This window comes from Phyllobates terribilis, unplaced genomic scaffold (genome assembly GCF_046119375.1).
Source record: "Phyllobates terribilis strain yellow unplaced genomic scaffold, ASM4611937v1 Scaffold_11__3_contigs__length_659146591, whole genome shotgun sequence".
Taxonomy (NCBI): Eukaryota; Metazoa; Chordata; class Amphibia; order Anura; family Dendrobatidae; genus Phyllobates; species Phyllobates terribilis.
Window position 1 is genome coordinate 623714271 of NW_027362771.1, and position 24904 is coordinate 623739174.

The window sequence follows — 24904 nt, forward strand, 5'->3', positions numbered from 1 at the left end:
GCACCCGGGATCTACTCTCCCCACCCACACACTAGCGGGTTCCCCCTTTCTAGGTGTTCCCTCCCCCCACTCCAGCCAGGGACAGGGGCAGTTGTGCTCACCCTTGGGAGCATTGTCGCCCTGTCCCCCGGAAATGTGGTGTAGTGCATGTGGGTGTTAGGGTCCTGAGCCACACTACATCCTTACCTGGAAGTGAGATATCACACCTCTGGGTGAGATGCAATACCTCTGTAGCGACCGATGCATTTCTGTTTTCCATCAGGGCAGAGTTGTTATAGAGACCAAGAGTGGGTCCAAATCACCTCATTACACCACATCGTGAGTAAAAATTTATGACTGTATCCAGAGCTGTTTTGGAATCTTGTTGCTGAAAAGACCATCTGCACTATTAAACAGGGGAGGATAACAATGAGCAAATCAATGTAACATTGAGCAGGTAGTGTACCTGGAATGAAGACTAGCAGGGTCCAGCTACCGTACATTATGGCACACCACACAATAATACCAGGAATAGGACCAATGTGATCTTCACCATCAAGAGAACTTCACAATGGAACATGATAGACCTCCATTCCAGCCTCCTTTGCCATCTTCCTCTGCACTACGATAGCATTTGGGAGTAGTGATTTGAGGTCAGTGGAGCACCTTCGTAAGGGAACGTCACACTTCACCCGAAAAATGCAATAAAAAACAATCAAAATGTTGTATGTAGCTCAAAATGGTGTCAATATAAATTACATCTCAACAAACTGACACAAATGTCAGGAGTCTAGGAAGTAAAATGGGATAGCTCGAAGCCTTGGTACTGGGGAAACACATTGATGTAGTTGGTGTTGCTGAGATCTGGTAGGATTCTTTTCATCAGGTCAAGAATATTACATTTAGCACGTTGGCCTTCCTCACTGTTTGGGTGTCTTATATCCTGGCATCACTCAGCTCACAGGGAAAGTATACAAAAGCCATGGAAATGTCAAAAAAAGAGGTTGGACCACCAGTCACTCCTCCTCTGGAGGTCTCGATGCAGTCTAGTCTGACCCCGGTATATTTGAAGGGTTAAATGAAGAATTCTGGCAAAATTGTGATTTAATTTAATTTAGTTATAGGATTTACAGTAAGCAAGATCATCTCCATCAAAAATGTTTCCATGATTCCATCTTTCTTATTTAGAAGTTATCGCCTAATGTCTCCTAGCTGGGCATCATTTATAATATTTATTGTATTTCAGTTGGACGATGGCATTATGAGCCGGCAGTAAATTATATTAATGTAAGATGATGACAAGTCACTTGGGATATTTAGTTGTATTGATATTATCCTTTCTATTTCCAGCAGGTTACAATAATTATACTCTAGACCCCAAGGATTAATCCATTTTTTAAGTATATAAACCCCTATAACGACTAATCCTCTCGCTATCTGTGAGATGGCATTGTGTGTGTCGTCTGTGCATGAAATACTTTTCCAAATGTGACTGAGACAAAGATGCACTGAAGTGCCTGGGATTGGCGGTGTTATAAATATTTTCCAGACTAAAAGATATATTTTGGGGGGGATTTCGTATTGGTGGAATATATGGTTCTTGGACAGTAAAAAAACAATACAAGGATTATTGACTTTTTGTGGCTCTAAAAGGACATTTTGCGAGTGACCGGACAAAGGGAATCTCATTCTTTAGGTGGCTCTAAGCTTTCCAAAATGGCTAAGAGGGAAAGAGAAGGAAGGAGAAGGGAAGACGAGATAGAAAAGGAAGGGAAAAAAAAGTTAAAGATGTAAAAGGGGAATGAATGAAAAAGTGAAGGGGAAAGAAAATGAAGTAAAAGTGAAGGGAGAGGAAGGTAAAGAGCAGTAGAAAAGAGGAGAAAGAGGAAGGGGGAAGGAAGCTAAAAAAGGCGTAAGGAGTGTAGGAAGGGAGAAGAAGGGCAGAGGAGAACACAAGAGGAGACTAGGGGAAGACGAGACAAGAAAAAGGAATAAGTACGTAGGAAATTAGAGTAGGAAAAAGAAAGGTAAGGGAGATGAGAGTTCAATAGGAAGGGGAAGGAAGGAACGGGTGAGAGCAAACAGGCAGAAAGGAAGGAGGGGAACAGTAGGGAGAGAAAGAAAGGACGAAGAGAAGGAGAGAGAGGACGAGAAGGAAAAGAGGAGAGGAGAGGGACGGAAAGCAGGGAAAGAGAAAAAGGAAAAAAGAAAGAGGAAAGAAGCATAAGGGAAAGGAAAGGAGAAGGGACAAGAGGTACAACAAAGGGCAAACAGAAGAGAAAAAAAGAGAGAAAAAGAAGGGGGAAGGAAACAAAGGGGAAGGGAAGGATAATGGATACATTTCCTTAAATGTTCCTGGTTTCTCTAAGGTAGATGTCTTACTAAGTCAGACTTGTACTATTCTCTTATTGGAAGATTTCCCACCATTTGAGTAGAAGATAGAGCTGATTGTGGTTCTTTGGGTGGTCTTCTTCACCTTATCAACTTTCTAGTCCCATATCTCTATGTAAAATGCAATCATGACATATTATCTGACTTTTAATCTGCTGGATCTGAACGTAAACTTACTACATATGCGGTGGCTATATAATATCACATACTTGTTGCTTTGTGAAGTTTGGCTTTTGTATACCTGCGCTATGCAAGGGTGTGATGGTGTGACGTCCACTGCAGGCTGCCATATACCTAGTGGCAATGTCAGTGGGTATCTAGGTCAGTTTGGGCACATTGTCTTAGGAGGCACATTCTCCATTCATGTGAAAAAGATCTATTCAGAAACTGATTTTACAAGAAAACCAGAAGATCTTAAGTGTCAACAGTAAGTCTATCAAAAATTTATAAAGGTTTTATTTGTTTTGATTTGGCAGTAGGTAGATATCAAGCCCAGCACTGGTGAGGAGGGCTCATCATACCAAATATCAACGGATGTTATATGGTGGCAATTGTTACAGCAAAACCAGGACACAATGATCAGGTGTCGTTCATCAAAGCAAATATATATGGAAAGCACAATGGCCTATGCCAATGCTGATTACGTGGACAGTAGCAAATTAGGTATTTCAAGGATCATGATCCATGGGCCTCTACAGTCATGGCCAAAAGTTTTGAGAATGACACCAAAATGATATTTTCCCATGATTTGCTGGCCTCTGGTTTTTATTAGTGTTTGTCTGATGTTTATATCACATACAGAAATATAATTGCAATCATATTATGAGGACCAATAGGTTATATTGACAGTTAGAATGAGTTAATGCAGCAAGTCAATATTTGCAGTGTTGCCCCTTCTTCTTCAAGACCTCTGTAATTCTCCCTGGCATGCTCTCAATCAACTTTTGGACCAAATCCTGACTGATAGCAGCCCATTCTTGCATAATCAATGCTTGCATTTTGCCAGAATTTGTTGGTTTTTGTTTGTCCACCCGTCTCTTGATGATTGACCACAAGTTCTCAATGGGATTAAGATCTGGGGAGTTTCCAGGCCATGGACCCCAAATCTCTATGTTTTGTTCCATGAGCCATTTAGTTATCACCTGTCCTTTATGGCAAGGTGCGCCATCATGCTGGAAAAGGTATTGTTGGGCGCCAAACTGCTCTTGGACGGTTGGGAGAAGTTGCTCTTGGAGGACATTCTGGTACCATTCTTTATTCATGGCTGTGTTTTTAGGCAAGACTGTGAGTGAGCCGATTCCCTTGGCTGAGAAGCAACCCCACACATGAATGGTTTCAGGATGCTTTACAGTTGGCATGAGACAAGACTGGTGGCAGCGCTCACCTCTTCTTCTCCAAATAAGCTGTTTTCCAGATGTCCCAAACAATCGAAAAGGGGATTCATCAGAGAAAATGACTTTGCCCCAGTCCTCAGCAGTCCACTCCCTGTACCTTTTGCAGAATATCAGTCGGTCCCTGATGTTTTTTCTGGAGAGAAGTGGCTTCTTTGCTGCCCTCCTTGAAACCAGCCCTTACTCAAAGAGTCTCCGCCTCACAGTGCATGCAGAAGCCTCACACCAGCCTGCTGCCATTCCTGAGCAAGCTCGGCACTGCTGGTAGTCCGATCCCGCAGCTGAAACAGTTTTAAGATAGTCCTGGCGCTTGCTGGTCTTTCTTGGGCGCCCTGGAGCCTTTTTGACAACAATGGAAGCTCTCTCCTTGAAGTTCTTGATGATGCGATAGATTGCTGACTGAGGTGCAATCTTTGTAGCTGCGATACTCATCCCTGTTAGGCCATTTTTGTGCAGTGCAATGATGGCTGCACGTGTTTCTTTAGAGATAACAATGGTTAACTGAAGAGAAACAATGATACCAAGAACCAGCCTCCTTATAAAGTGTCCAGTGATGTCATTCTTACTTAATCATGACTGATTGATCGCCAGCCCTGTCCTCATCAACACCCACACCTGTGTTAATGGATCAATCACTAAAACGATGTTAGCTGCTCCTTTTAAGGCAGGACTGCAATGATGTTGAAATGTGTTTTGGGGGTTAAAGTTCATTTTCTGGGCAAATATTGACTTTGCAAGTACAGTAATTGCTGTTAAGCTGACCACTCTTTGACATTCAGGAGTATATGCAAATTGCCATTACAAAAAATGAAGCAGTAAACTTTGGAAAAATTACTATTTGTTTCATTCTCAATACTTTTGGCCATAACTGTATGCAATACAATTAATCCATATGTGATCACTTTAGATTGCATCTATGAATTCCTTACATAGTAAGTTTGAATGACCAACCACTGACCAAACAATCAGTTAATCTCTTGCCACGGAGGTCATGTTCCACTATTAATGTAAAGTGGAGTTCTCAGCTAACCCTTAACCCTAAATAGTCTGTGTACACTTCCAACAATGATACATAGGTCAACAATACCAAAGGCTTTGGTCTTAACTTCCTTGGAGATCAAGTGATCTTTTGCTTTACCTGAGAATTAGAGATGAATGGATCCTTTAAAATTCGAAATCGCTTTGCCAAATTTTACCAAAATATTAGATTTGCGAAAAATAAATTCTAATGAACCTCAATACTGTAAATGCTCGAAAAAAAGAAAAGTTGGGGGAAGGGGTGGAGAGATAGAGAGAGATAGAGGATCCTGCTGACCATAAGAGCTTACACTTTACTGGAAAAAAGAGACTTACCCAGTAACTTTGGAGATGGAAAATGATTTTGCCATTGCCATACAAATTGTACTCCACTGGGAACTGCTAATCTGTAATGGCCCAGGTACTGACCCCCACTTGATACTCCATGGACTGCTCCACTCATCTCTACTGGAAATCTAATAATAATAATAATAATAATAACAATGTGGAAGATAAACCTTCTAACTTGTTTCAGTCCTACTGGAGTAAGTTACTAGTGAAGGCTAGCCATCACCTTTAGAGATTAACAAACCTTTGAAGGTCCGGTTTGGTTTGGATCTGCGAGCATCTCAATGTTCGCCGAACAGTTCGTCGAACATATCCAAACCCCATTGAATTCAATGGGAGGCAAAACCAAACGCATAGACAACACCTTCGGGGGGCCCATTAACTGCCAAAACAGCTCAAAATTAGGGGCAGACACCAGGAAAAGTGTCATCAATTGACCCACAGTACAAATTTTATAATGGCACATCAGCGTCAGCCATGGGCCATGCATGAGGTATCAGGGTCTGGGCCAGCATTTACAGCTTTTAATTTAAGTTCAAATTAAGATGAGCTGGGTGAGGGATCGGTGTAGGTCTGCTGTGCTGGAAGCCCTGATACCACATGCAACAGCTCAACCTGCTTTTCTGCTCAGCCACACTCAGGTGGCACAAATATCAGCTTCGTAGACTACTATTGCTAGAAAAATTTACACAACTGTGGGACCGAGGGCTGGCTGCTGTGCTGAGAGAGGGTGGAGTAGGGTGAACACAACAAACTGCTGGACTGTGAGTGAGGTGCAGGTGGAGATGTTCTGGTGGACTGAGAAAGATGTGGTGTGCTCGATGAAACAAAAACAGCAGGCATGTCCACTTCCGTAACAGCTGACGGGCTCTCACTCACCCCAACTGTAGAGGGTAAACAAGTAGAGGTTCTGCGGCAAGAGACCTTTGTGAGAACACTTACCAACGTGATGGAGGAGGAAGAAGCAGCAGATGCGGTTGATGGGGCGGCTGATGGTTGTTGAGGTCCGCTAGTCCGCATTTTAGCACAGTGAGATTCCCAGACTAACGCATGTTGTTTGAGCATGTGCTGGTTCATGCATGTAATAGTCAAATTATTGCATTTTTTGCCTCTACTGAGTAGTTTTTTACCAAGGTGGCAGCTAATGTGAGTTGGGTCATCCTTTGCGGTCTCAAAAAAGGCCCAGGCTAGGCAACCCTTGCCATCGCTGCGAACTGCAGACCTGTGATCGTTGCTGGCCTCAGCCAGAGTTGTGGCTGAGGCTACAGTGCTCAGCGTGGTTGTATCACTCTGTGTCTGTGCGGGAAGCCGCATCGTAACCTCCACCTCCTCTGCTGAGCTACTCAGCTACGTGCCTCTGGGTTCACACCAAGTGGGATCTACAACCTAATCGTCATCCTCTCTGTTCTACCATTGCTTGCCCTGAAAGTCACGCTCCTCATCTTCCTGCCCTGACAGCACAGTATAGTCCGCATGCGCCTCAGGTATGTGAGTCTCATCAGGATCACCTCCACCCCCCGGGGGGTTAATGTTTGGTGACGAGGGTCAGGATGCTGCTTGGACCCTACTTTGTCCTGCCCCAGGTCCAACTGAAAAAAGTTTTGGGCATCAGTGCAGATACTTTCTTCCTCTTGAGTCTGTTAATCTTTGGAGCAGACTTCTGATGCCCATGGCATAGAATGTGTGAACAGCTCTGCAGACTCGCCCATCTGTGATTCCCTACAGTCAGTTGGCCAGTTGGAGAGTTGTGACCTCTGTGGACTGTACTGTATGTGATATTGAGGTGGAGGAAGAGAAGGAGAGGCCACTTGAAGCAGCGCTTTCCATCCGCTGGAGCACATGCTCTTTCTGGCCCTCATCTACAAGGCGTACCGCTGTTAAGCTGATAAAGAAAGGGAGTCGAGTAGCCCGTCCAGTAACAGAAGTTGTCAGTTGTCTTTGGATAGGAAGAGACGGTGTTTGTACAGTAGAGCTTTCAGTTTACCACCTACCCTACACCTTGAACACCAAGCCTATTCCCCCTTCCACCATGACCTCGCATTTTCCTCACTCATGTTGGCTGTACTCGTGCCCTCTTTTAACCAGCTGTTTCACAACCCTAGGCCCAGACCTGACAGTCACCTGTCACTAAATTAATAATCAGTATTTATTTGATGTTATAGTGTGACTGGACCAAACAATTAACACAGAGGGATTTAGATTCTGAAATGTGGACTGGTGTCTGGACCACACAATTAGAACAAAAGAATTTTGATTCTAAAATGTGGGCTGGTGTCTGGACCACACTATTAGCACAAAAGGATTTAAATTCTGAAATGTGGACTCCTGGCTGGACCACACTATTAGTACAAAAAAAAATATATGCTGAAATGTGGCGTGGTGTCTGGACCACACAATTAACACAAAGGATTGATATGCTGGAAGGTCAATTTTACACAGGATCCTATCTATCTGAACTAGCTGACAATAAACTGCCTAGATAACAGTGAAACAGCCTCTCTACGCTGTTTCACTGACAAAATAGCGCCAAAACAACATGCCCACTTTTTATATTGAGAAGGTAATGTAACTTTGGCAGCCAGTGACACAAGACCTTGTGTCTGGACATTGTGGATGGTTTCTGTGCCCTGATTGGCCGCCGGAATCTCCACACATTAAGTTAATAAAAAAAAATAACAGTCTGCCACTCCTCTGACCTCTCCCCAACCCCTCCCCTCATCAAACACGCCCCCCCACACATCATACAGCACCACTATCCTTACCAAAGTCCTAACAAAAGCATTAGCGCAAACTCGATCATTTACCGAACTTTGGCTGAATCTTGCAAGTTTTGAGGAAAATGCTCAAATCCGAATGTACATTGTTCGTGCCGACTTTGAGATTGGCGAACATTTTCCGAACAAATTCGCTCATCTCAAATCACCTTCCTTTTTAAGAAAGGAGAATGTTACTCTGATCATCATGATTACACTAGTCCAGGTGATACCCTCAAATCAATACTTATAGTGTCAGCCTAGGGTGTTTTAAAAAAGGAAGCAGGCATAGAAGATCTATAAGACCAGAGAGGGGGTTAAAGAGAAAAATACTACATGTTCTGCTACCTAGATAAAGATATATGCAAAAATAAAACCTTCAACTTTCTACATTTTACTCCATTAGACTTGAAGTTCGATCCTACCAGGTCATGCAGGCTTTTATCTTTGCCGTGGAGGAGATCAATAAAAATCCAGATCTTCTTCCCAATATCACTCTGGGATTCCAGATTTATGAAACTTGTACTGTGCTGAGAAGAGCAGCAGAAGGCACCTTATGGATGTTATCAGGAAGGGAACCAAGTGTCCCAAATTATCGTTGTAGTGAAGAAGGGTTTGCTGGGATTGTTGGTGATTCTGGATCTCCACGCTCAATCCTCATGGCCCAAATCTTGGGTCTATACAGATATCCACAGGTAAGGTGAACATTGTCCTCCTTGTTTGAGGAATACTTTATGCCTTGGAGCTGTTCTTCCTAGCCTAAATAAGTCTATGTGCACATATTCCTTTTCCTCACATGTTGTATCTACATTACTATAATCGTTACACCTCTATGTTTCTATCTGAAATTGCTTGAATTGGTTCATGCAAACAGCAAGGGCCACATGACAACCAACTCACATGTAATTCATATCAAGATTTGTCATGTCAGATTTTTACAGCGCTTCACTCCCTAGATTTGATTACCTAATGTGACCCATGTTACTATTTGCGTAGTCAATATGGCCACAATATTTATTCAAACCAGGACAAAAGAAAATACTGATGGTCCTCAGGTAGGAGAAGGCTACTTTATATTTGCTTCTAAAGTTATTTTTCTTTCATTTATCTACAGATAAGTTACTTCTCCACCAGTCCATTCCTCAGCAATAGGAACTTGTTCCCCTCCTTTTTCCGCACAGTACCAAGTGACGCGTTTCAATATCGAGGTCTAGCTGAGCTAATTCTGTACTATGGTTGGACATGGGTTGGGTTACTGGCTTCCGATAATGATTATGGTCAACTTGGCATTCAGGTGGTAAAGCAACAAATAGTGCAAGCTGGAGCTTGTGTGGCCTTCATTGAGAATATCATTACTGAACAATCAAACCGAGGTGCTCCATATATCGTTAATGTTATCAAAGACTCACCAGCCAAGGTGGTGCTAGTCTTGTCTTCAGAATATGATTTCATGTTTGTGGTGGAAGAGTTGGCCAGACAAAACATAACTGGGAAAGTCTGGATAGCCAGTGAATCATGGTCAACTTCTATCCTTCTTAACAAGGAAAAGTTCCAACCAGTCTTGATGGGTACTATAGGTTTTGCTATTCGTGGGGGACAGATGGCTGGATTTGTAGAACATCTAAATAACTTACATCCATCAGAGTCTCAAAATGATCACTTTTTACTTGAGTTTTGGGAGGAGACATTTTCTTGCAAGTGGACCGACCTCCATGCTAGAGCTCATGGCATGTTGAACCAAACAGTCAATGAATGTATTGGTGATGAAAAATTAGGAAGTGCCATGGCTAACGTGGACCTTAGAATAACATTTAATGTCTACACAGCAGTTTATACATTTGCATGGGCCATACATAACTTGCTGAAATGTGAACAAGGAAAGAGTCCTTTCCTTAATGGTACTTGTGCAAACATCTCATCTTTACATCCTTGGCAGGTAAAGAAGTTGTCCATTTATATTTGTGACTACTAAAAGCTTCTGGGCTCCAGCAGATGAACAGAGATGAGTTCTTGTAAGGACATAGAAGTCTCTAAAGGTTTTGAGTCCCCTACATGCCATATGGTAGGCAGGAGTAATCTTTTAGTTGTCGTCCGAATGACTGTTCTACAAATATATCACCCAACTCTTCAATACCCAGGAGCGGTCGCTCAGCCAGGTGTTCCTGTGTCATCTATGAAAGAGATGTCTGACAACAGCAACTTTTCCTAAGAGAACATAAATATCTGGAGACCAATATCAGATATTCCAGATACACAACTCCCTCAACAATCATCGGTTAGGGGGCCCCATATGCATTATACTGTTGGCCAAACTTGTCGATATTGACAGTTTCTGCCAACATTTTGCTAATGTGTATGGGGTCTTTTAGACATTTTGCATTGGAACCCAATAGCTTCAAGATGAGTCACCAGGTTATCCATAAACTTTAGAGACACCTGCAGAAACTCAGTGGGCTTGAGAACAGTTTTTGGTTTTCTCTCCTTCTGGGGAAAGCTTGCAGTAGACAACAGTTGAGTGAGCTTTGTGATACTTGGTTGAATAAAAGATGATCTCAGGCTTTATAAATTTTACATTTGTGACTAATTATAATAAATATAAATAGTATAAAATAAATTAATGAATCATTTCTATTTCTTCAGCTCCTTCATTATATTAAGACTGTAGATTTTGAGACTAAAGACAAAATGAACATATTTTTTGACAATAAAGGGGATCCTCCAGCCTTATATGACATTGTAAACTGGCAGCGGAGCGCCACTGGTTCCATGGAGCAGAAGATAGTGGGAAGTTATGATTCCAGATCCCCGGAAGGGAATCGAATGAAAATTAACAATGCAGCCATTATATGGAACACCGAGGTAGGATATTATATTCTGCCCAGATTTAATCCCACACGCAAGTATATTGGGGACTGGGTGTCGGAGATTTGGCAAGTGGAACTTTATGGTACTTTCTTTTCGGTCAGAATTTTTTTGTTGCCATTTTGGCAGCAGTGGGACAACCTTGTTCTGGTTCCAGGGAATTCCAAATTGTTCCCCTCTACCTTCCCTAGATCCTTGTTGTAATGCTTGATAATCCCTACAATTCTTAGTTATAACACATACTCCACATTTGCCTTCACCACGTATCCCCTTCGCACATGTGCAATTCTCAATACATCGCTATATGTCCATCAAGCCATTACTTTGTAATCGATTCCACTAGCTCCTAAAGCTTCTTTCCTGGCAGCCGCCCTCGCCTCCATGCTTTGTATGTCTGAAGGTGGCAATACCCCTTTGATTATTGTCAGAAGATCATGTGTTTGAGGTGGTTTCAGACTTCACCGGTGGTAAATGCTGTGGGAAATAAGAATTGGGCCTTTACATTTTAGCATGCCGAATTGTGAGGGAAAATAAGCTGCTACTAGAGTTGTCTGCTAGTTGTTTACTCCCTTTTCCTCATTCAGAACACATGTAAACTAAAGCAAACGAGTGTGCCTTTGTATTGTCGAATAGCTCTTAGGCGGACAGCTATCTGAGCTGTATGACCAATTTTAGAGTTTTTTCCAGCCATATATTTGGTCTCCTAACTAAGCATCTACCTATTATGTTAGCTTGTTGCACAGCCACCCACTTCAAGCTTTGACAGAATACTTACAGGTGAAATATCAGGCTCTGCATTGTACCTATGTAATACCTTGTTCTCAAGCTTTCAATGTGTAAATGTCCATATTGTGAAATCTTATAATTAGACTCCTCAATCAAAATGCAGTCCGAGCTGTCCTTTGGGATCTCGAAAGGCAACAATTCCAGGAAAGCCCACGTGTTGCTTCAAATGTGTCCAGTGTCCAATAGGAGAGATTGCAAATGAGACAGGTACCTTTAAAACAATAGAAAGGTATTACGTAGCTTATATGTGGAATTTACAAATAATCTCATGTTCTTCTCTAGATGCTGTGGAGTGCCAAAAATGCTCTTGGGATACTTGGCCCAATACCCAGCAGAACATTTGTTTACGAAGAACCATTGAATTTCTCTCCTATGATGAAGCCATGGGCATCAACTTGGCAGCCCTGTCAATTGTTTCATCTCTCATCCCTATTGGAGCTCTAAGCATCTTTATTCGTTACAACAAAACACCGATAGTCCGAGCCAATAACTGGTCCCTTAGTTGTCTTCTCCTTGTTGCCTTATTTTTCTGCTTCCTTAGTTCATTAGCTTTCATTGGATATCCACATCCTGAGAAGTGTCTATTGCGTCAGGTGGCATTTGGTTTGGCTTTTACTCTCTGCATCTCTTGCGTCTTGGCCAAAACCATAACAGTGGTTATTGCTTTCAAAGCCACCAGGCCTAGGACTAGATTACGACGATGGACTGGTGGAAAGTTGTCCTTCTCTGTTATTGTGATTTGTGTTCTGGTCCAGATATCAGTCTGTGTAACTTGGCTTTCTTACTCTCCTCCATTCCCTGAGCATGACATCCATACTCCATCCAGGGTCATCATTCTTAGCTGTAATGACGGGTCTCCTTTTGCATTTTGGGTTATGTTGGGGTATTTGGGTCTTCTGGCCACTATCAGCTTCATTGTGGCCTTCTTGGCTAGGAGACTTCCTGACAGTTTCAATGAAGCCAAGTACATTACATTTAGCATGCTGGCCTTCCTTTGTGTCTGGATTTCCTTCATCCCAGCAACTCTCAGCTCCCGTGGGAAGTACACAGTGGCCATGGAGATCTTCGCCATACTTTCCTCCAGTTGGGCCGTTGTCGTTTGTATATTCTTACCCAAATGTTTCATCATATTGTTTCAACCTCATTTGAATGTAAGGCAAAATCTAATGAGAAAAGGTTTTGGCCAAAGTAGGACATCCTAGTTCTATCCTTGACCTTCATATTGATTACTTCACCCCTACCCACCAACCCTACTAGATATTGCTTAAGAAGAGTCAAAATATTATGTAAAACTGAACATTTCAACTGTAAATATATGTCTAAAAGTGTAGTTATCTCATATATTATATACACTGTGAATACAAATGGACACAGCGTGCCCATGACAATTCTTCATATTCTATGTTTTGCAGTTTAACTTGCTCATATCAACATTGTGCAGATCATAGAATCATAGAATCATAGAATCATAGAATGGTAGAGTTGGAAGGGACCTCCTGGGTCATCTGGTCCAACCCCCTGCTCAAAGCAGGATTCACTAAATCATCTCAGACAGATGTCTGTCCAGCCTCTGTTTGAAGACGTCCATTGAAGGGGAACTCACCACCTCTCGTGGCAGCCTGTTCCACTCATTAATCACCCTAACTGTCAAAAAGTTTTTTCTAATATCTAATCTGTGTCTCCTCCCATTTAGTTTCATCCCATTGCTTCTAGTCTTTCCTTGTGCAAATGAGAATAAAGATGATCCTTCTACAATGTGACAGCCCTTGACATATTTGTAGACAGCTATTAAGTCTCCTCTCAGTCTTCTTTTTTGCAAGCTAAACATTCCCAAATCCTGCAACCGTTCCTCATAGGACATGGTTTGCAGACCAGTCACCATTCTGGTCGCTCTTCTCTGAACTTGCTCCAGTTTGTCTATGTCTTTTTTAAAATGTGGTGCCCAAAACTGTACACAGTATTCCAGATGAGGTCTGACCAAAGAGGAGTAAAGACCAATAATGACTTCACGTGATCTAGACTGTATGCTTCTGTTAATACATCCCAGAATTGTATTTGCCTTTTTTGCTGCTGCATCACACTGTTGACTCATGTTCAGTCTATGATCTATTAGTATACCTAAGTCTTTTTCACATGTACTGTTGCTTAGCTCTATTCCTCCCATTCTGTATATGCTTTTTTCATTTTTATTGCCCAGATGTAGTACTTTGCATTTTTCCCTGTTAAAAACCATTCTGTTGGTTGCTGCCCACTGCTCCAGTTTATTTAGGTCTTTTTGAATCCTCTCTCTCTCTTCTCTAGTATTAGCTATCCCTCCTAGCTTTGTGTCATCAGCAAATTTAATCAGTTTACCCTCAATTCCTTCATCTAAATCATTGATAAAGATGTTGAACAATACAGGTCCCAGGACGGAGCCCTGTGGTACCCCACTTGAGACATTCATCCAGCTGGATGTGAAGCCATTTACAATCACCCTTTGAGTCCGATCACTAAGCCAGTTATGAATCCACCTAACAGTTGCCTGGTCCATTGCATACTTGGTCATTTTTTCAATAAGGATGGTGTGAGATACTTTGTCAAATGCTTTGCTGAAGTCAAGATATACTATATCTACAGCATTTCCCTGATCCACCCAGTCAGTGATTCTGTCATAGAAGGAAATTAAGTTAGTCTGACATGACTTGTTAGTTATAAACCCATGCTGACTCTGGTTAATCACTTCATTCTTATCCAGGTACTTACATACATGTTGTTTAATAATTTGTTCAAAGATCTTTCCTGGTATAGAAGTCAGACTCACCGGCCTATAGTTCCCTGGGTCCACCTTCTTCCCCTTTTTGAAGATAGGAACAACATTTGCTCTTCTCCAGTCTTCTGGGACTTCTCCTGTTCTCCAAGAATTTTCAAAGATTATGGAGAGTGGTTCTAAAATTTCTTCTACGATCTCCTTCAGTACTCTGGGGTGTAATTCATCTGGACCTGGAGACTTGAACTCATTTATGTTAGCTAAATATTCCCTCACAATCTTTCTGTTTACAGATAACTTGGATTCTTCTATTCCTTTAAAAGGACAGTGAAGATCAGTTGATGTTACATTTTCTTTCTGAGAGAAAACAGATGCAAAATAGGAATTAAAAAGTTTGGCCTTCTCAACATCCTCTCTTACCATTTCTCCATTTTCATCCTGTAAAAATCCTATAGCATCTTTGACTTTTCTTTTACTTTTGACATACCCCCAAAATCCTTTTTTATTGCTTTTGACATCTCTTGCAAGCCTTAATTCATTGTCAGCTTTAGCTAACCTGATACATTCTATGATTCTAATTCCAGGAAAGCCCACGTGTTGCTTCAAATGTGTCCAGTGTCCAATAGGAGAGATTGCAAATGAGACAGGTACCTTTAAAACAATAGAAAGGTATTACGTAGCTTATATGTGGAATTTACAAATAATCTCATGTTCTTCTCTAGATGCTGTGGAGTGCCAAAAATGCTCTTGGGATACTTGAGATCCAAGTCAACTGCATCATAAATTTTCACACCATATAGAGATTTAATTAGCATTAAATAAGATGTGGACATTGATGTGGGCAGTGATGTGGATCCACACAATGTAACTGTCAATGAATTACCAGAGCGCAGAAGAAAAAATGTTCTACTAAGCCCGCATATATATTAGACTTAGGTCAGTGATCTCGCCTATGTATTGGGATCAGCCAACAGTCTGATTAATATTGGGTCCTCCCGACCCTCACTTAACAGATTATGATCAGAGAGAGAAAGATGCGGCTGCTGGATTTCAGAGGCCGATACTTTTTGTTTCGCCATGCAGAAAAGCTGCTGCCAGAGGAAATTTTCCCGTGGTTTTCTCAGAGAACACAGGAGAGTTCGGTCGAGCAGAATGTCGGGATATATAGTTATTGACTGAACAATAAGGTGGATGGCAGATATCTAATGTGTATGAGTGGCTTTTAGAGATCTGGTGCCATCTTTCGTTTTACCATCCCCGATTCCAATTTTATTGAATGCCTCAGTCATAAATAAGACTAATAAATACATGCAACATAAAACTAATTGTATTCTACTTTTTTGTTTCCTACATCAAAAAACTCATCAGATTTTGGATGGCACCAATTAATGGCAGCCATTATTGCGCCTATAAGAAAGGGGCAATTGGTAGCAGTTGAATCTGGACCCTGGTGCTTGAAGAAGCCCAAATGTTCACTTTGCCACTTAAGACACCATGATTATATATGACACTTGATAGGGAGGTGGTGTTTTAGATATTGCTTTGGCACCCAGGAGCTTCACATTACACCTCTGCTCATAGGGTGGTCATCCAGTTTTCCACAGATCATGAATTCCCACTTGCTGTCCTCTCCTGTCTACTGCTGTTACATCCAGAAAAGAAAGGGTTACGAATGAAGGGAAGGCAGATAACCTATATCTTTATCAACGACCAGACTAAATATTTGGTACCATGTCATCCAAAACTAAATGTGGACAATGTATACGTCTAGTAAGAATGGCAGATTCTTCGTAATCTACTAGATCTGGAAGCCATGATTAATATCTATGGTAAAATTCATGTTGGTAGCATAGTTGGCATCGCCTAGCATGGAGCAAGAACACCAAGGTCAGGAAAGGAGGAAATGTTGAACCTTTCTATCAACTATCATGGATCTGAACCATCACTTGTGGAATACTTAGGGAACTGCTTGATTTCAATTGTACAAGTCTCTCAATGTTAACCGACTCCGGTGATCAACTGTGATCTTTGGTGGAATCCACCAGCAAAAATTCCTTACAGCACCACCACACGAGAAATAAAGCATTACATGTTCCCCATTAAAATCAATGTGATGTGCAGAGGTGTAGTCCTCTGAGAGACGTTCTCACCAGGATTTTCTTGCTCTTGTATTAGACTTTTTATAAAATAACTAGATGGTGGCCCGATTCAAACGCATCGGGTATTCTAGAATATGTATGCTGCCGACGGGGCGCAATTAGCAGAGCGGAGTTTAAATTTGGCGCCCAAATCGCTGATTGGTCTCGTTAGGCAACCGCGACCAATCAGCAAAGCGGTGTTTAAATTTGGCAGCAATATCGGTGATTGGTCGCGGGCGGCGGCCGCGACCAATCTGCGAACCGTGTTAGTGAGGACTGGAGAGCGTGTTTAAATTTGGCACCAAAATCGCTGATTAGTCGCAACCAATCAGCAGAGCGGTGTTTAAATTTGGCGTCAATACCGCTGATTGGTCGCGGCCGCTGACCGCGACCAATCAGCAGAGCGATACAGAGCGGGATTTAAATTTGGCACCAAAATCGCTGATTGGTCGCCGGCCGCGACCAATCAGCAGAGCGGTGTTTAAATTTGGCGCCAAAATCACTGATTGGTCGAGGCCGCCGGCTGCGACCAATCAGCGATTTTGGCGCAAAATTTAAACAACGCTCTGCTGATTGGTCGCGGCCGTCAGACGCGACTAATCAGCGACTTTGGGGCCAAATTTAAACCTCGCTCTGCATCGCTCTGCTGATTGGTCAAGGCCGGCGACCGCGACCAATCAGCAGAGTGTTGTTTAAATTTGGCGCCAATCTCGCTGATTGGTCGCGGGCGGCGGCCGCGACCAATCAGCGAACTGTGTTAGTGAGGAATGGAGAGAGTGTTTAAATTTGGCACCAAAATCGCTGATTAGTCGCGACCGCGACCAATCAGCAAAGAGGTGTTTAAACTTGGCGACAATACTGCTGATTGGTCGCGGCTGGCGACCGCGACCAATCAGCAGAGCGATGCAGAGCGGGGTTTAAATTTGGCGCCAAAATCACTGATTGGTCACCGGCCGCGACCAATCAGCAGAGCGGTGTTTAAATTTGGCGCGAAAATCGCTGATTAGTCGCGGCTAACGGCCGCGACCAATCAGCAGAGCGTTGTTTAAATTTTGCGCCAATACTGCTGATTGATCTCGGCCAGCGACCGCGATCAATCAGCAGAGCGTTGTTTAAATTTGGCGCCAATCTCGCTGATTGGACGCGTCTGGCGTCCACGACCAATCAGCAGAGCGTTGTTTAAATTTGGCGCCAAGCTCGCTGATTGCTCGCGGCTGGCGTCCGCGACCAATTAGCACAGCAGTGTTTAAATGTGGCGGCAAGATCGGTGATTGGTCGCGGCCGCTATTTAAATGTGGCGCCCAAATTGGTGATTGGTCGCGGGCAGCGGCCGCGACCAAACAGCAGAGCAGTGTTTAACTTTAGTGCCAAGATCACTGATTGGTCGCGTGCGGAGAGCACGACCAATCAGCGAATCATATTGGTGAGGAGCGGGGAGCGGAATCGTATTAGTGAGGACCGGGGAGCGGCGCTGCCTGTGCGGCTACTTCCGCTGCGAGAACCCGGGACATGAGTGGGCGCTCGCAGCAGAAGTATCCCGACCCGCAGCGCCGCTCCCCGTTCTTCCCTTCACACCCTAGCCGCTGATGTCCCCACAGTATCAGCATGGTGTTACAAAGGTCCGGACATTTGTGTTAAAAATCGCTGATTGGTCGCTGGCGCTGCCCGCAACCAATCACCGATTTGGGCGCCAAATTTAAATATCGGCCGCGACCAATCACCGATCTTGGCTCCACATTTAATCACCGCTGTGCTGATTGGTCGCCGACGCTGGGCGCGACCAATCACCGATTTTGGCGCCACATTTAAATAGCGTCCGCGACCAATCAGTACAGCGGTGTTTAAATGTGGAGCCAAGATCGGTGATTGGTCGCGGCCGATATTTAAATTTGGCGCCCAAATCGGTGATTGGTCGCGGGCAGCGCCAGCGACCAATCAGCGATTTTTAACACAAATGTCCGGACCTTAGTAACACCATGCGGATACTGTGGGGACATCAGCGGCTAGGGTGTGAAGGGAAGAACGGGGAGCGGCTCTGCGGGTCGGGATACTTCTGCTACGAGCGCCCGCTCATGTCCCTGGTTCTCGCAGCAGAAGTATCCGCACAGGCAGCGCCGCTCCCCGGTCCTCCCTTCACACCCTAGCCGCTGATGTCCCCACAGTATCCGCATGGTGTTACAAAGGTCCGGACATTTGTGTTAAAAATCGCTGATTGGTCGCTGGCTCTGCCCGCGACCAATCACCAATTTGGGCGCCAAATTTAAATATCGGATGCGACCAATCACCGATCTTGGCTCCAGATTTAAACACTGTTGTGCTGATTGGTCGCGGCCAATATTTAAATTTGGCGCCCAAATCGGTGATTGGTCGCGGGCAGCGCCAGCGACCAATCAGCGATTTTTAACACAAATGTCCGGACCTTTGTAACACCATGCGGATACTGTGGGGAGATCAGCGGCTAGGGTGTGAAGGGAGGACCGGGGAGCGGCGCTGCGGGTCGGGATACTTCTGCTGCGAGCAGTCGCTCATCTCCAGGCTTCTCGCAGCGGAAGTATCCACACAGGCAGCACCGCTCCCCAGTCTTCACTAATACGATTCCGCTCCCCGCTCCTCACCAATACGATTCGCTGATTGGTTGCGCTCTCCACACGCGACCAATCAGTGATCTTGGCGCTAAAGTTAAACACCGCTCTGCTGATTGGTCGCGGCCGCTGCCCGCGACCAATCACCGATTTGGGCGCAACATTTAAATAACGGTCGCGACCAATCAGTACAGCGGTGTTTAAATGTGGAGCCAAGATCGGTGATTGGTCGCGGCCGATATTTAAATTTGGCGCCCAAATCGGTGATTGGTCGCGGGCATCGCCAGCGACCAATCAGCGATTTTTAACACAAATGTCCGGATCTTTGTAACACCATGCGGATACTATGGGGTCATCAGCGGCTAGGGTGTGAAGGGAGGACCGGGGAGCGGCGCTGCGGGTCGGGATACTTCTGCTGCGAGCGCCCGCTCATGTCCCGGGTTCTCGGAGCGGAAGTATCCGCACAGGCAGCGCCGCTGACATCTATGCGGCTAGGGTGTGAAGGGAGGACCGGGGAGAGGCGCTGACATCCAATTGGTCGCGGCCGCTATTTAAATGTGCCTCACAAGTCGGTGATTGGTCGCGGTCTTGGCCCACGACCAATCACTGATCTTGCGGCTAAAGTTAACCACTACTGTGCTGATTGGTCGCGGCCTATATTTAAATTTGGCGCCCAAATCGGTGATTGGTCGCGTTCAGCATCCGCGACCAATCAGCACAGAGGTATTTAACTTTTGCGCTAAGATCAGTGATTGGTCGGGTCCGAAGACCGCGACCAATCATCGAATCGTCTTGGTGAGGACCGGGGAGCGGCGCTGCCTGTGCGGCTACTTCCGCTGCGAGAACCCGGGACATGAGCGGGCGCTCGCAGCAGAAGTATCCCGACCCGCAGCGCCGCTCCCCGGTCCTCCCTTCCGCATGGATGTCAGCGACGCCGGCGGTCCTTCCGCAGCTACCGGCCGGGACATGAGCGCCTCGCGCCGCTCATCTCCCAGCTGCATCTCCGTCCCGCAGATGGGTCCAGAGGTCGAGGTCCTTCTGCTGGTACCGGCCGAGAGATGAGCGCCTCGTGGCGCTCATCTCCCGGCTTCAACGCCGCTGAGCTCCGTCCTGCAGATGAGCCGCTAACGGCCGCCATCTTTTTTCTGAAATCCCGCGGCGCTGATTGGCCGCTGCCAGACCAATGAGCGACGCGGCATTTCCTGGACAGACAGACAGACAGACAGACAGATAGACAGACAGACAGACGGGATAAGACAATTATATATATAGATAAGCCCCAGGGATGTAAAAAAGTCTTCTTATAGTCTTATATCAAGATATGTGAAGAAACTCACCTTGAACCTGACAGTAGAGAACTTGTCCAAAACAAACACAAAAATGTATAAATTCCACAAACAGTAGACTACACATGTACCATATACAGTACATATACCTATATACTCATTTGTACATGCCGAAACCACATTTTCAAATCATGTCTCAATGTTCCTTTATAGACGACGTCATGCCCTAAAGTAAAATGACTGTTCTGCTTATCCTGCGTCATGTGTCCATAGGATTATAGACAACAGAAAAATACACCAATTTTGCAAGCACCTGCATCAAATGTGACCAAACCCATTAAGCAGTGGCCTCCTAAGTGACCCTATGTCCCTTTTTCATCTCTGAAGTTCCTGAACTTGCAGGTGTCTCTGAGATTAACTGATCAAAAAGGGTCCCCAATCAAGTTGAGACCTGGATATGTTTGTCACCACATGGGGTGCAGAGGGTACAGTTACACCTGGGCCTGGTTCAGTATTCCTAACAATGTCAAACAGTTCAGGGGCCCTGTTTAAAATTTTATATTTTAGGCCCAGGTGTGTATGTAACGAATTGCATGGTGTCCATAAGAATCAAAGACCATCCATTGACTTCTATGGACACTGGTGGATCTGGTGCCATTTTTTAATGGACTCCTTATGTTGATTCAAATTACCATGAACATCAATGTCTACTTTGATTCTCATGTGTCACATAGGCTGAGATGTTATATATAGAGATGAGCGTTGTTCTACTCGAACTGTTCGCCAATCTCAAATTCGAGCTGTTTTGGGCGGTGTTCGAGCCGGTCGGCGAACACGAACAATTTGAGAAAAATTCGGCTGTTCGAGGTTATGTTCGATAACTGTTCGTGCACCAAAATCATAACTGGATTTTTTCTCAGTAATGATGAAAATTAATGTTAATACGCAGTTTGAGTGTACAGCGGGGCGGGGGGAGGGGCAGGGGATGGATCTCTGCAGGAACAATGAAGATCTCCATTTTTTTTTCTCTTTCCCGCATTTGCAGTGGGGAGGTGCAATCTGTCAGCCTATCAGCAGCGCACACACGGAGCGAAGTGCTTTTTTTCACACAAGCAAGGGCATGTGTGATTGGCAGTGTATGTCACATGTCCTTGCCCTATAAGACCAAGCCATTTTCCCCGTTGCCACCATTTTCTCACTGCTGCAGCTGCGTGTTAGACGGCACCGCTGTTGCTGTGTGCGCTATACCTTGTTAATTTCAAGCCAATTTTCGCACAAATCTACAGATAGCTTGGGAGTAGGGAATAGTTGTGATTGCAGTCCTTTTAAGGACTAGGTTACAGCATTTCCTACGACTTTTATCAGGCAGGTCTGTGCTCTTAAATAGATAGATTGTGGGAGTAAAGACTAATTGTAATTGCAGTCCTTTTCAGGACTAGGTTACATCAGTTCCTATCAGTTTTTGCCAGGCAGGTCTGTGCCTGTGCTGTGCAAGTTTTTTTCACAGCATTTGGCTGAATCTAGCAAAGCTAATCCTTTTTGGCCTATTGCAGAGTGTGTTAGTCAGTGGAGTAGCCTATCTGTGTTGCAAGGTATACCACCTGTGTATAGAATACCAATTTTTTTACTGCACCTAGTGAAGTAAAATCTTTTGGGCATAGCATCATTCCATTAGTCCATCTATACTGACCTCCATCAGGTTGCAAATTAAAACTAATTTTTATCTGCATCTACAGTACCTCTGAAAAAATATTTGGGCTCCTACCTGTGTGTGGGACTTGTTGTATTAGTCCATCTATACTGACCTCCATCAGGTTGCAAACTGAATATATTTTTTTCTGCATCTACCTCTGAAAAAATATTTGGCCTTCTAGTAGTGTGTCGGACTTTCTCTATTAGTCCATATATACTGACCTCCATCAGGTTGCAAATTAAAACTAATTTTTATCTGCATCTACAGTACCTCTGAAAAAATATTTGGGCTTCTAGCTGTGTGTGGGACTTGTTGTATTAGTCCATCTATACTGACCTCCATCAGGTTGCAAACTGAATATATTTTTTTCTGCATCTACCTCTGAAAAAATATTGGGCTTCTAGCTGTGTGTGGGACTTGTTGTATTAGTCCATCTATACTGACCTCCATCAGGTTGCAAACTGAATATATTTTTTTCTGCATCTACCTCTGAAAAAATATTGGGCTTCTAGCTGTGTGTGGGTCTTGTTCTATTAATCCATCTATACTGACCTCCATCAGGTTGCAAATTCAAAATAATTTTTTTCTGCATCTAACCCAGCCAATAGTTTTGGCCTAATACCACAGTTTGGCCACTCAGCTCTGCTCGGTTACCATCCATTGTTTTTTTGTGCAAACAACTCCAGAGTTGTGAATTAAGCGACAACTTTAGTTTTTTGTCAGGGCAGGAACAGGTTGGCTCTGAGGACGACGGGTGTGATAACGCACAGGGTGATGATGATGAGGTCGGAGATCCCACTTACTGTCAACCCACAGTCAGCCAAGAGATGAGGTCAGCAGAGGAGGTGGAGGAAGATGCTAGTGACGACGAGGTCAGGTTGCGCCTTCCTGGACAGAGACGTAGTACTGGAAGCACGTCAACAACTGCATCCTCAAACAACTCTGCCTCTCACCACAAGTCGTGGTGGCTCTTCAGGTCGCATGGGTGCTAAGCCTTGCATAGCCTGGGCATTTTTTCAGATCGATAAAGATGACCCAACTCGTGTTATCTGTAACATTTGTCAGCAAAAGCTAAGTAGAGGCCAAAAAATACATAGTTTGAGTACTTCATGCATGAACCGGCACATGGACATGAAGCATAAGTTGCAGTGGGAAGCTCAGTGTGCTACAATGCGGCCTAGCCGGCCGGGCCAACCACCGTCTGCCATATCTTGTGCATCCGCGGCCTCTTCATCCTCTGTGACTGGGGGGACAGCAGTCACACCTGTTTTGGGGCGCAGACCTGCCACCTCTTTACCCGCAACAGCCAGCGTGATTGGCAGGTCATCATTTTCTTTGGAGGTGGTAACACCAGCTGGTGTTGAGCGCTGTCCGACATCGATAGCACCACCTTTGGATCAAGGCAACCTAACATGTCCGCCTGCATCTTCCTCACAGACCGGCAGTTTGCCGGGGACACCCTTATCAACCCCGTCTAAGCACAATAGCCAGCCCTCGGTCCCTCAGATGTGGACAAGTAAAAGACCATTTCCTCCTAGCCATGAGAAAGCTAAGAGGTTGAATTTCACCATCTGCAAGCTCTTGGCTACAGAAATGCTGCCTTTCCGCCTGGTGGACACAGAGGATTTTCGAGACCTTATGTCCGTCGCAGTGCCCCAGTACCAGATGCCCAGTCAGCACTACTTCTCAAAGAAAGGTGTGCCTGCGCTCCACCAGCATGTCGCACATAACATCACCGCTTCTTTGAGAAACTCTGTGTGTGACAGGGTGCATTTCACCACAGACACTTGGACGAGTAGGCATGGACAGGGGCGTTACATGTCGCTGACTGGGCACTGGGTAACTATGGTGACAGCAGGACAAGGGGCTGCTGTCCAAGTCTTGCCGTCCCCACGAGTTGTGCGTCAATCCTCTTTATGTCAAAGTTCCTCCACTGCTTCTGCCTCCTCAACCTCCTCTCGGTCTTCCACCTGCACCCAAAGCCTGTCTGGTCATGCCACAAGCTTTCTAACTGCGCAGAAGGGATCCTGCACACCTCCTTACTATGCTGACAGTAGGGCTCAACGTCATCAGGCGGTTTTTACATTGAAATGTCTGGGAAATGTGAGTCACACAGCTAAGGAGTTGTGGTCAGCTCTGGAGAACCAATTTCATGAATGGTTGTCTCCACTGGACCTGAAACCAGGGAAGGCCGTGAGCGACAATGCTGCAAACCTGGGTGCGGCCCTTCGCCGGGGCAATGTCACACACGTGCCTTGTATGGCTCACGTGTTGAACCTGGTTGTCCAGCAATTTTTAGCCCACTATCCCAGACTAGATGGCCTTCTGCAGAGGGCACGGTCGCTGTGTGCTCACTTCCGCCGTTCGCATCCCGCAGCTCAGCGACTTACATCTCTACAGAAGTCGTTGGGCCTGCCACTTCACCAGCTAAAATGCGATGTGCCTACCCGGTGGAATTCAACTCTGCACATGTTGCAGCGACTGTGGCAGCACCGACAAGCCCTGGTGCAATACGTTCTGACGTATAGCCTGGGCCAACGAGATTCAGAGGTGGGGCAAATCACGCTGGAGGAGTGGTCTCAGATCAGGGACCTATGCACCCTTCTGCACAGTTTTGAAATGGCGACGAAGATGTTTAGTGCTGACGATGCCATTATCAGCATGACTATTCCGGTGATTTACATGCTGGAGCACATGTTAAACAGAATTCGGAGTCAGGTGGTGGCACAAGAGGAGGTGGAGGAAGTAGAGGAGGAGGAGTTGTATGCGGAAGGGCTAACATCTGCAAGGTCCAGACGGTCGGCAGCACCAAGGCGGCAGGCATGTGAGGGTGGGGGAGATGGTTTTACCAGGGCGCATGGTAGCAGCCAAACTAGTGAGGAAGGTGCAGGAGCCCAGGAAGAAGTGGAGGACGAACTGATGGAAGACTCAT

General features: G+C 44.8%; 3 protein-coding genes across 3 annotated transcripts in view; all 3 read left to right on the forward strand.

Annotated features, from left to right (window-relative positions):
- LOC141167149 (uncharacterized) overlaps nt 1–24904 on the forward strand; it is a 1037600-nt gene that overhangs the window by 70525 nt on the left and 942171 nt on the right. The window lies entirely within an intron of this gene.
- LOC141165650 (extracellular calcium-sensing receptor-like) lies at nt 1781–16140 on the forward strand. Its single transcript, XM_073651398.1, has 9 exons — nt 1781–1835; nt 2653–2797; nt 8286–8574; nt 8994–9815; nt 10520–10738; nt 11611–11734; nt 11810–12715; nt 14858–14920; nt 16076–16140. The coding sequence occupies exons 1-9, from the start codon at nt 1781–1783 to the stop codon at nt 16138–16140; spliced, it is 2688 nt and encodes an 895-aa protein (XP_073507499.1).
- The window catches only part of LOC141165657 (extracellular calcium-sensing receptor-like), a 29351-nt gene continuing 20588 nt past the window's right edge, over nt 16142–24904 (forward strand). The window contains exon 1 of the mRNA XM_073651423.1: nt 16142–16160. Coding sequence (XP_073507524.1) covers nt 16142–16160 — 19 coding nt within the window. The remainder of the gene's footprint in view (nt 16161–24904) is intronic.

Bases quoted from the DNA above. Each gene is read 5' to 3' on its own strand.
- LOC141165650 (XM_073651398.1), top strand. From the start codon at position 1,781: ATGAATGAAAAAGTGAAGGGGAAAGAAAATGAAGTAAAAGTGAAGGGA. The intron at 2,798-8,285 runs GTAAGTCTATCA...TTACTCCATTAG, and splicing joins GAAGATCTTAAGTGTCAACA to ACTTGAAGTTCGATCCTACC. The intron at 9,816-10,519 runs GTAAAGAAGTTG...CTATTTCTTCAG, and splicing joins CATCTTTACATCCTTGGCAG to CTCCTTCATTATATTAAGAC.